The sequence below is a fragment of the Uranotaenia lowii genome, chromosome 3, assembly GCF_029784155.1.
Source record: "Uranotaenia lowii strain MFRU-FL chromosome 3, ASM2978415v1, whole genome shotgun sequence".
Classification (NCBI taxonomy): Eukaryota; Metazoa; Arthropoda; class Insecta; order Diptera; family Culicidae; genus Uranotaenia; species Uranotaenia lowii.
The window spans coordinates 281966068-281978771 of NC_073693.1; the positions used below are offsets into that span (position 1 = coordinate 281966068).

Sequence of the window (12704 nt, forward strand, 5' to 3'; positions counted from 1 at the left end):
TGGTCAGCCAAAGATGAACAAAAATTTGGCTTGTGGCAAAAAAGGTTAAAAGTTCCTAAATTCCCATTATCATTTTTTTGACACCGTTCATTTTCTTTTTATCTATAAACCACCTATAACCTTCAATAGTTGCAATACTCTCGCTCGAATAATGTATCATCCTCTTAAATGGCCGTTAAATAATTAACAAAACATGGAGCCCAATTCCTTGAATCAAAAGTCTATCTGATTGAAAAGATGTGGAAAATGTTTAGATAGCAGCTATTGCTGTGAACACTAACCTTTATATGTATTAGGAATATTTTTTGGTGGGAGAATTCTTAACTCTAATAATTTCATCAATACTTACAATTATAAAAAAAACTTTCTAACATAAATAGATGTTGGTCTTTTCTGTGAGTGTAAACCGAGAAAACTTTTTAGCCATTCTAACCCTCAACTGCATGAGCTATGAATCCGTTGGGAAAAAAGGTTGATGGAAATACCTTTCGCAGCCCGTGGCGTAGAGGATAGCATTCAAGTCTTCTAAGCCAGCGGGCATGAGATCGAATCCCGGTCACGGCATACATAAATAGTACACTTTCTGTGGGTTTGTGGTTTTAACATTTTTAAGATGCCAGCCATTATTTCCTCGAAAGATGTACGCTTAGAGTTAAGAAAAAAGGAATCTCTTAGAGGAAACATCAAGTTTTATTGAGATCCTGTATGAGTTTGTGTTCGTTTAAAAAAAAAAGCTTTCTTCTCTAACTAAGAAATTTAGGCAAATGACAAAAACACAATTTGTTTGCAATAGATTCAATCGTTTAAATGAGCTCGTATCCAGTAGAGGGTTAAATTAACCCTTCATTTCATAAAGTAACCAATTTGCAACAATTAATGTATGGGAAAAGTGAAAAATCGTATTTTAATTTATTTTTTTTTTCTAAATGTTCTCATTATTTCCGAATATTAAAAATGATTTTTAAGGAAAAATAAAAAATCATGAAATGAAGGGTTAAAACATTCACCCAACACTTCGACAGGCAGCCATCATTGTCGTTTAGCAGCAGCAGTACTAAGGCAGATGCCAACAAAAAGTGGTTTCCTCAAATATAACATCCGCAGCATCCCAGTGAATAGGATCGAAACCGTCAGATTACGCGGCTTCCGCAGCAGGACAATGAAGAGGCACCACATTTTCAGAAGTCTTCCTCCAAAAAAGAGTAGCATTTGCCACCAAATTACACTCCTCGTCCCGCTCCAAATTTATGCTACCCACCACAGGCACCCACAGAACTCGAAAAAGTACCCCCGTCAACTAATAAATGGTCTAAAATATGGCTGCTTCTTGTTTGGTGGAGAGATTTATGTCTGTATGGCTCAACTAACGAACAAAATACGTTGTGGTGTACGGAGAAGTATTTTTTCACAGACTGGCTGGCTGGTTTACTGACTGGAGGTCGGCTCCTGTCTGATGGCAGCGGTCTTTGTTTGGTTGAAATTTTATGGCAGTTTTTATAAAACCGCCCAACAATTTTATAGGGTTAGATGTACTCTTTTGAACACGGTGTTGATGTGAGTATTGCTTATTTAATTAAAAACAGGAAAAAATAAAAGGTAATTTTAAAATTCTAGCTAGCCTATGGACCCAAAGATTAGTGCCTTTTTCTATTTAACTGGAATTAACCGTAATTGAATTTCATTCATAAAACGCACAATTTACTCCTTTCGCAAAAGAACAAATCAATACCGCCAACAATCGTGTCACGAGTTAAATTTTTACCCCTACCGAACCAAACCAGCTCACCCCCGCTGGGAAGGTCTTGACTGGGGCTCATTTTCCCAGTCGCAAATCCTCCCGCGGTGGCTCCAGAAGTATGTAGTAGCTATTAAGGAGCAGGGTGAAGGTGGACCATCAACTGGCAACTGGTTTGAACATTCAAAGGAGTCGTACTGACTATGTATGCACTTATTCAGCCAGCCAGCCAGCCAGCCAGCCAGCTAGCTAGCAAACAGCTGCGACTGCATGGCGTCGACCATTTCCATGTCCCGCTTTTTTTTTTTGTCGGTATGCTTTCCTTAGAATGATTCATGAAAACAAAACACGTTTTAGACGAAAACATTAGAAAATTTCTAATTTGACATTGAAAATATGTAAATTTTACAACATCTGATAGTGAAATTATATAAATTTTATCATTTGAACAATGCATTAGTCTACTGAAAGTTCAAAGAAACTGGTCCTTTCGTCTTCACCATGTGAACATTATCGTTTGCATGTGTATTTGTGTATGAATATTGAGGGTTCATGTTTGTTGGTGTGCATAATCTTGGTGTGTCTTTTCTTCGTTATCGTTCATAAGCACCATAAGCTCGAAGCGTGAGGATAATCGGGCAGTATGGAAATTTCGGGGAGAATACAAACGATAAAACGTATGTTTTCCATATTTTGGTAAGCATTGCATTCAAGATTGAAATGGCAGCTTGGGGAGCTCTCAGGAGATCACGATCTTTGCATGCTTGAAGGTTTTCCATACTCCGTCAGCAGTATTAAGTGTAAATACTAATTTAACTTATTTTAATAAACAACTTGCACTCAAGCTAGTTTCTGTGATAGATCTAAAGAGTATGAAATTTTCCTCATTTCTAATTTAATGATTTTGTAATACATTTTCATGACACGGACCTTTTGATAGATCTTTTTTAAATCATCAGATGGACGTCAAAATCGCTAACCTGAATCGTTATTTAAAAAAAATTATCCTAATGCAATTTTCAAATGATGATACCTACAAATCGAAGGTTGTTCAATTGAGGAAATGACTTTATTTTCCCACAATTTTCCAGAATGTTTGAACGTGCCGCTGTTAAGCTTACCCCTAATCTGATACCTATTTCGAATGCTAAACAAAATAGAGGATCTGTTTAGAGTAAAGGCTTTCTAAGGAATGATTATTGTTAAAGTTCTAAATTAAATCTAGTTAAGTAACAGTTGCTTTAGTCCTCCCATTATCAATCTATGTACCGAAGTTTTACTAAGTCTATGATAGTAGTCTTGTCCCCACCTATACATTAACCACATAGTTGATAAGTTAGTCCTAAACAAGGTTATTAGAATATAAGGTTCTCTGAGATAGCGCCTGATCTCACTTGAAAGCTCCGTGTATGTGTACAGCGTGCTTGCTGGTGAACCTACATGCCTACATGTAAGAGAAGCGACATCTAATATCGAATCCCTCTTAAAATAAAATATCTAGCCACATCGCAGGAAGCTTGGACAGAAAAATTCTCAGCACAGTTTTCTGGCTCGATGTTCAAGCTCCAAAGTGAACGCTCAGTAAATCCAACAAAACAACATTGAATTTGATGCCCGGTGGCTCGCGATAAACGGTATGAATGACTTGAATTTCGTTAACAATTAGATTGTTTTCCAACTACGAACTCGAACCATCAGAGAAGTGAAAAAAATTGCTCCTAATAAATACGTTCATATGACGAGCTATAAAACAATTAGCTTGAACTACAACAGCAATCACAATACTCTCCTTAGTTCGATTGGAATCGATTTTGACAGTTCTTTTGTATCGATTGGAATTTTGTATTTCAGACGTCACTTCTCTTATATGTAGGTTTACTAGAGCTCGAATACTAAGAAAAATAGTTATGAAAATTTGGCGGTTTTATATAGAATGGCAATCAAAATAAATAATTTCTCCATCGTTAGCCATTCAATTCTTTTGAAAAGGGCTTCAGATTTAATATTGGTTCTTCAGGCTCATCGAAAACTTTTTTTTTACGTTGGACTTTCGGATCTGAACCATAAATAATGACCATTCAAAAGAAGTTTCATCGCTGTCCCTTTTTGTTGAAAGCAAGCAATGTAATTTTTTTTTCCGGCCTATGTTCAAAATTTGATAAATGGTCTAATAAAGTACATGTTTCTGTGATGAAAATTCAATTCGTTAGAATTTTCATCAAATCGCATAAGAAAAAGGTCACACAAGGAAAAAATAAAAATGGGTGAATGGGCTGCTCAATAAGATGTAGAGCGTTGTCCGGGCTGCGTAAATACTTTTTCTAATTTAAAGGGTCGCAGACACAAATCAGAAAAAAGATACGTCCTGATAATTTTCTTGAAAATTGAACCTACTGTAAAAGTAAAGAACAATGAACAGTATTTTTGTTCGTTTATTAACTTTTTTTTACCAAAATACAAGTGATAACTGTTAAATTCTAAATGACTGAAAACTACTCTGACTACTTTTATAGCTATGCATAAATATTTAGATAAAAAAATCCTGGGTCACATGCGGCTCGCAAAATTCTGTCATTGGTGTGCAGTTTTGTCCAGCCGATGCGAATAATTTATTTGATAGGTACCGTAGAAAAACAAAAAATCCCTAGCCAAGGCAGTTCCTAATCAGATCAAGTTATTTTTTCATCCTTAACTGGTTTCTTTTTAAAAACTTAAAACGTATCTAAAAGTAATTTTCAAGAAATATTTTATGAAAAAGAATTTTCTAAAAATAAATAAAAATATTACGAACAAAGAAATCTTCGTCTCATAGATGCAGCAAACAAAAATTCTTTCCAAGCCGTTTTTTGACAAATCGTCCCTTTTCGAAAACTTTTGCTTAAAAAACGACACTTTAAACATTTTTTCCGCGTGTATGCCTTCCAAGCAGCAGCAAGTTGACACTTTTCATGTGTATCCGGAGAACTAAAAATTAATGAAGATAAACTGGTGAACATGTTTCGAAAAGTGTAGGCGATTCAAGAATTCACTTTTTCTTACCATATTATCCAATCAAAACTGACTTTTTTTTTGTTTCGATTATAGTCGTTTTACCATCTTTATGGCATTCGCGACTTTATATCAACGTTGCCGTTGGCGAACGGTTATTGAAAAACTTATTCGGTACAAATGTGTTTACTTTTGGGCTCGAACTCACGGATATCGGCTCAGAAAACAACTGACTTGCCAACTGAGCTAGATCACAAGCCCAATCAAAACTGACTGAATACTTTGTTTAAATACGAAATTTTCAAAAAACCGTCTTGTGTTTTGGAAAACTACTACGCGTTTTGACACTTGCGTCCATAACATCATCATTTTGATCGCAGGGCCGCCTGAGTGTCATTTTGAGCTTCAAATCGCCAATAAATTTCATACATTTGCCAGTCTTTCCATAACTATTTTTCGAGACCTCTTACCAATACGTCTGAAGAGAGCGGAATAGCCTACCATGTACATACATTTCAAAGTACTATGCGTCCAAGCAACAACTTTCTTTAGGTTATGGTAACAAGCCTATAGTAAAGCCCAAGGTTCTTAGATACACTAGGTTCTCCGACTTTCACAGTAAGAAGGCGAGGAGTGAGCGGGGCTCTCAATGAGTTTGTTTATTTTTTGCTCAGCTTTTCTGGGGTTTGTTGGTAAACAAACTTCATGAGTTCCGTATAGTTGCATAGCCTACATAGAAAAAATGGCTGAATCGGGAATTCGTTATTCGGGAACACCTCCTGAATATATACTCACATTGGTAAAGCCTATAGAGATGAAATGTCACGATTGAAATTTTCGATTTTCTGTCAGTGTCATTCCAATCGAGCAAAAAACTTGTCAAACTCAAAATTTTGGATTGCGAAAGCGAATGTATGGTTATCATTTGAATGAAAAATTTTGGGCCAGGTAATTTTTATAGAATTTAAGGCTAATGTTAACAAAGATAAGCAAATTATCAATTTCAAACAAATTAAATGAAGAGCAGTAATGAAGTAATAGAATTTTTATCAACACTTCATTCGAATCAACAGTCACAAGATATATTATTAATGGCAATCCTGGGGCAACTGCAGCATGGCTACTGATTGTATAATTTTAAAAGGTATTTTTTTATACTTCGAAGTATAAACAATCGCGGTGATAAAACCAAAAATCCAATTTTAAAAGGGATGGCGCATCTTTGTTTACTATAGTTTTTTTAGGTTATGGGCCCTGCGCCGTAACCAGGACAACAGTAGAAAAGCTCGCAAAAATCTAAAAAAAATGCGTTAGGAGTTGTAAAATCTTTCCTCACCAGGATGATCACCAGTACGAAAAAGGCTGGAGTCGTCCAGTTAGAAAGGGGAGGATTTGTTACGTGGAAATTTCGCGTCGTAACGCTACGTCAAGGATGTTCGTACGGCTAGTGATGCGTGAGCACTCAAGAGCCGCTCATTTGGACCGGTTCTTTAAAAGAAAAAAAAACGAGTTGTAACTCTAAAAAACAGAACCGCAGGTCGAAAATGAGCCGTGACACGCCGCTCAACAAAACACTGGTCTATAGCGCTACCCAAAGTAGAACGCAAAATGCAAGAGTGGAGAGGTTCGCTCTTTCCAAAAGAGCTGGTTCATATATACAGCTCTTGATTGCTCTCCCATCGCTAAACAAGCAACATGAACTGAAGAGCGGAGAACGGCAGTTCGTTCATTCTCTCGAACCAAAAGAGCCGTGGACGTGGTGGTTCAAAAAAGTGCCGCGACACGGCTCGAAAAAGACCTCGGTTCGAAAAAGAGCCTCGGCTCGAAAAAGAACCGAGCAGAGAATGGCGGGCGAGCGTTCATTTGATCGAATCGAACGGCTTCCCATACTCCGCTTTTGTTGTTAAGTTTACCTATTAACCATAGTTGAGCGGAGAGCCTCGGCTCTTTTTCGAACCATGGTTCCTTTCCGAGCCGTGCCGTGGCTCTTTTAGTTTGAGAGAAGGATCGAACGGCTTTCTGCTGTTTCGCTCTTCGTTTTATGTTGAGCTGAGAGACACAGTTCAATTTTGAGCCGCTCAAATTATTCGGCTCTTTTATTTGAGCGGCTCTAAGCCACACACTGAAATAAGCCGTTCTGCCCATCTCTACTTGCGGCTAATGGACCTACGGAAGCGGCGACTCGGGCGGTCAAGGGAGCTTTCATCGAGAAGGACGACAAGGCAAAGGCGTTTCTCGTCACCCACGTTGCGGACAGTCACCTGGAATACGTCCGAGAAAAGACAACGGCAAAGGCTAGGTGGAGGTCCCTGTGTGACACGTTTTCCAAGAAGTGATTTGCCTTTCAAACGTATATTCGTAGATCCCTGGAGTTGCTCAGGATGGCTGAAGGAACGGCGCTCACGGATCATTTCCGGCGTTTTGAGGAACTAATGTGCTAACTTAAGGAAGCCGGGGAAACAGTATCAGATCTAGATCAAGTGAGTCAACTTTATATTTCGTTGCCTGTTCATACGACGCAGTTACAACGGCAACGGCAAATCTGGCAGATGAAGAGAACAACTTGGATCTGGTAAAAGCACGTTTACTGGCGAAGGAACAAGGCAGTGAACCTGGAGGTATCGTGTTTGCGGCAAGATTTAAGAACGGATCTGTGAGTAAATCGAAGTCTCCAGAAAAATGATCGGGTGTGGACCTTTTGGACACATGAAACTGATTGTCCACCAAAATGAGTAAGTACCATGTTAGTGCGCAAACTGCAGGTGTTCCAATAACTCGAGAGGTGACCCTTGTTAGCCGGAGTGGATCGCGAACGGCAGCAATACTCAAGATGGAATGGATCCTCGACTCAGGAGCTAGCAGACACATGATGAACAACGAAAAAACATTCACATCTTGTGTCAAATTGACAGCTCCCGTTTTTTTCGATAGTGCGAAGAACAGAGAAAGTTTGAAAGGAGTTAAAGAAGGAATCGTTAAAGGAAAGTCGTTGGTGTAAAATGAATTATTGGTATTGAAGATAAGCAAGGCTCTTTCCGTACTAAGTCGGTAGCAGCCTTATTCAATGTTGGCGTCAATGTTGAGTTGGAGAATCCAATGGAGAAACCATTGGAGAGGCAAAGATGATAGGAAATCTGTTCTACCTTTCAATGCAAATTGAAAAGAGTGCAAGGTTAGCAACACAACCAAAGTGCATGTCTGAGATGAACTTGTGGCCTCGTCGACTTGCTGATTCACCGGTAGCGTTTCGTTGAGTACATCAGCCAGAGGGGAAGGAAAAAGGTGCTGTTTTGGAGATTCCGGTTGGTTCCGGTGGAAAAAAACTGCAACTTTAGATGAGGATGTAGAATCAAGTACCTAATGAACCTGTTGGCGAAATTAATCAAGGCAGTCGATTCCGGAGAGGCCGTTGCGGCACTCCCACCACAAATTGAAAGAAGTAACTTCCAGAACGGGACTACTTCGAAGCACAGTGGTCGTGAGTGCATGAACTCAGGTGTTTGTACAAAAATTCAATCACGTCGCATAGAGCATTTACCGCATCTTCTGCTGTAGACCTTATTCCCCAGGTTGCTGAGTTCTGGATTCATAGTGGTGGTCAGTCAGATCGGAAGTGAGCCATTTCCGAAGAGTTCGATGGATCGAAAATGTACCAGATCTGGATTTTAGAGAAGCCCAAATGGCGCAAAAGGAAATTCGAAATGAAGGTAGATTCCTTTAGACAACCAACCCGTGAATTAAGTTAAGATAAGTTTTCATGATTAAATTTTAAATTTTTAGTAAGTATGTAAAAATTTAACATTTTGCTCTGAAAGAAACGTAACTATTTTTTTAAACTCTGTGACCAAGCCAATTCTCTAGATGAAATGTTTTGCTGAACAACTTTTTCAAAGACCGTACCTTGATATCTCCTAACATCGTTTTGGCGTAACTCGTATCATCTGACGGCCTTCAAATGAAATCTCAACATCTCAATTAAGAAAATCAAATTTGTAGATCAATCGGTGCGAGTGTATTAAAGTAAGATCCATCAAAGTGGATTTTTCAATTTCGCAGGAACAAATGGTATAAAACTTCCATACTAACTTGAGCGTCGTTGAGCGACCCCTTAGAGTAAATCAAATGGGCAAAAATTTGGCATGGGACCATTTGGCAGGCCAAGGAACGATTTGAGCCCCCAAGTTTGTGATTCCGGAACGTACCCCTGTTTTTGGATCACACTAGCTTAAAGTCAAAATCATTATCACAATTTGGCAGCTAAAAAATCTCAGTGGAACTTGATGGTCCTACTTTTTTTTTATTATTATTATTATTATTTTTTTATTTTTTTTTTATTTATTTGATCATTGGGATTTTAACAACTATGGGGTCATTCATCCCTCGATGGTCCTACGAAGAGATCATTTCCCTAAACACTAGAGCAGGGACCGAAAACAGCACGAACACAGTAAGTGCAACACAATTTGATGACACAGCACTTCCGAAACGAAGCTGTGCTGTGTCTGTGTTGATCTAGGACTTTTGTTGCGTGTCGGCCGCAACACAGCACAGTATGCGACACAGTTGACGACACAGTGTGTTCGTGTGCCGGTCCCGATACGATTATCATTGTTGCTCCTGCCAGCTAGCTTTTTTTTTCAATTCGTCGCCTACTTGCTAGCAGCCGAACTGGATAAATTTTTTTCTTTTGCTTTTGCTCAACACAAAGTGAGTGAAGAGCTTCGCCATTGAAAATACGGAGAAATGCTGTCCAGTCAAGTGCGACGGGTGAAAAATTAGCCTTGCTCGTTACAACACTGTGTTGCGTGCTGTGTTATCCTCGACACGACACAACTGGGAACTGTGTCGTGTTGATTTGATGCAACACAACACAATTGAAGTGCTGTGCCAAACCAAAGTGTCGCACACAAAAATTTATGTGTCAGCACTCCAGGATTTGTGTTGCACGTTATGTACTGTGTTGTGTTTGTGTTTTTTGTCGGTCTCTGCACTAGAGTGTACGTCTCTCTTGGTTAACATGACTCAATTGGAAGTTTGGCGGCATGTAACTTTATTCGGGTGCACCCAAATTATAAAATTTTTCGGGGAACCCTGAATAAATCTTGATATCTTTAATTCAGCATGCTGACCCTAATGACTTATAAAGTTAAAGGGTCATTAATAAATATTATTATTTTTATTATTATTATTTAATTTAGCATCATTACTTTTTTATTGTTGCAACCTGAAGGTTTAGGAAAAAAATTCCTTAATCAAACCCTCAGTGTCAATTTGACACTTCTCGCTTAAAACAGCTATATCTCTCTTGTTCTTTACGGATTTTAGCTAAATATAAAGTTTTGGAAACCTCGTAGCATAATAAGTATCTCAAACATCACCTACAACACTTCAATTTTGCGTTTTTCGAAAAAAAACTTGCTTCGTTAATTCCGAAAAAAACATGCTTCGGAAAAAAGACTGTAGATCAGCTATGGTATGTACAAAAAACACTTAGTGTCCAAAAAAGCTGAAGTGAGAAGTTACGTTGCACACAAGGATATATTTTTTGAATTTTTTTAAGACCATGACCACAAAAAAATATAAAAAAGTGGTGTAAAGCGTACTATTCAATGAATGAACCAGCGGGCTTGTGATATAGCTCAGTTGGCAAGTCTGTTGTCTCCTGAGCCGATGTCCGCGAGTTCGAGCCCAAGAGCAAACATCGAACACAGTTGTACCGGATGAGTTTTTCAATAACGATCCGCCAACTGCACCGTTGATGAAGTCGCGAATGCCATAAAGATGGTAAAACGACTATAATCGAAACAAAAAAAAAAATGAATGAACCGTCAAAATTATTTAAGTCACACCAAATAAATTTTGAAAAGAGGATGTGCCGAAAAACGTCAACTTTTCAAGTTCGGCAATTTTTAGATATTTTAAATACGAAACACAGAATTTTTGACGAGTTTTCAAAGGTAGCTGTTTTTTTTTTATTTTTTGTCAATTTCTCAGGTTTTCTTGCAATCAAATTAAACTTTGCACCGTATTTTCAGTATATTCAGGCAAGATATTTGCAATAAATTTATATTCGCCAGAAAGTCAATTCCATAGCGATTCTAATAGTTTGTAAAAATCTGTTGTAGAAATATTAGTTTAGTCAGGAATGTCAAATTGACACTCCAGGGACTGTAACGGGTATTTTTTTTCGGAATTTATGTGGGTTGAGCTAGCTATCATTGATGTTTTTCATTTAGCAAGGTTGAATAACTTGTAGATATATGTACTTGACATCAGTCTGATTAAATAAAACAGTGGCTCCAGAGAGTAAACGACTAGGTAGTTCAATTTCGAATAATTTATACTTCCCGATTAAACAATTCAACTAACTCATCTCAACTCAACTGAAAAAAAAACTTCATCTCCCAGCATCCCTCGACAGTATAGTGGCGCTTGACCGTGAGACGTCACCTTCGCTCGACTCCTACTAACCCAGCAGCCAGACTAAGATGGAGTAATGGAAATCGAAGGTCGGACGACCCTACCGGGAGCTGGAGGCTCTTTCTTCCAAAGGAATTCCTAAGAGCACGATAGAGGCAAAAGTCATGGTCCCTGAACCACCCCCTCGCTCGAGTTCATTCGACGTCGTCGTTGTTATCGGTGATTAAAGTATGGCAGAAATGAGTTATACGCCATAAATCGGCTCTAAAAATCAGTTATTTTTTTCGGTTGTGGGTGGAACTAGTTCCACCATTTGGGATGTTTACAAGTACCTATTTTTTATGTAACCTTCTTTCGGTTTCGGATGATTGACATTTGCGAATGGCTCAAGAAGGTTGAGCGATTTTCTTTAACCAATCGATAACCCAAGGGTTCTGCGAAGGGTTAGAAAAGGTGTCACTTCCATTGCGCCCGCATGTATGCAAAGAAAGCAACCGAGATGGAATTTTTGGAAGATGATTGAATTTGTCTTGTATTACCTGTTTCCAATGTGTTCATGTCTGGGCCGTGGTCGCCCATCCTGCCGAAAGATTCCTCCGTTGCTACGGCTTGTTTTTCGGGTTTACCCCGAACGTTACGTTACGAATGAAAGTTTACAAATCTAGGAGTATCCGTGTATCTGGTTCACCAAATCCAGCTGCTCGATGTTTTTCTTTTGATTATGTTTCTTCGGAACAATCACTTGAAAGAAATGTGGAAGCTTCACCCACACGAGCTTTTCTTCCTTCCACAGCACCTTGTTTGTAATCGTATTTTCCTCTGAGAGATACCCCTCACAGCACCAAATCGATCGAACTTTTTCTGGCACTCTTCCGAGTGCAAAAATATAAATCAATTAAACACTCGGTTTGCAAATCGCTCCAAACCAATCCCAGCTGGAGGATTCCAACAATAGCTTCCGTAATTGTGAACACCTAGAATGCTCCTCCTACGCCTGTGATGTAATTGCGAACATCCAACGCACCAGTAAATATGCACCAGCTCAAATATTTTCACTCCTCCACCCCACAAATACCAGAGCAGAGACACAGTAGGATGAATAAAACAACCGCGAGCTCACGCGAAAAACGACCGACCGTTCATTGATACCTTCCAGAGTAGAATGGAGCCTCTCAAGCGAACGAAGCGTATCCAGCCATCAGTCAGTACCTTTCCAGAAAATCCTTAGAAAAAAAGTGAAAGCTCCAAAAGCTTTCTCCAGTTTTTCAAATGGAAGAGCGACAACATCTCCCAAGTATCGATTAATGGTCCAACAACCGCCAGCTGTGTCTACATTTGGGGGCAAGCGCATGCGCTCCATCTTACAACTCCCACAATCGGCTTCCGTTTTCCCAGTAACTTAATGAAAATAACAAACAAGAGAGAAAATTTTGGAGAGACGTCACCAAACCAGAGCTTTTCCCTTTCAAATGAAAACAACTCGTTGGAAATGTCAAAATACTTCAACGAGAGAAAGGCTGTGCCGCTGATGTTTGTTGATGTCTCTCATCGGAATGTCAAA

The 12704-nt window shown here is 38.9% G+C and overlaps 1 protein-coding gene across 2 annotated transcripts in view; it reads right to left on the minus strand.

Annotated features, from left to right (window-relative positions):
- LOC129754494 (synaptotagmin-4-like) overlaps nt 1-12313 on the minus strand; it is an 88639-nt gene extending 76326 nt beyond the window's left edge. For both annotated transcript variants that reach the window (XM_055750603.1, XM_055750602.1), the window contains exon 1: nt 11683-12313. In XM_055750603.1, the coding sequence (XP_055606578.1) occupies nt 11683-11722 (40 nt within the window). In that variant the 5' untranslated portion in view covers nt 11723-12313. The remainder of the gene's footprint in view (nt 1-11682) is intronic.
- Between the last annotated feature and the right edge of the window lie 391 nt (nt 12314-12704).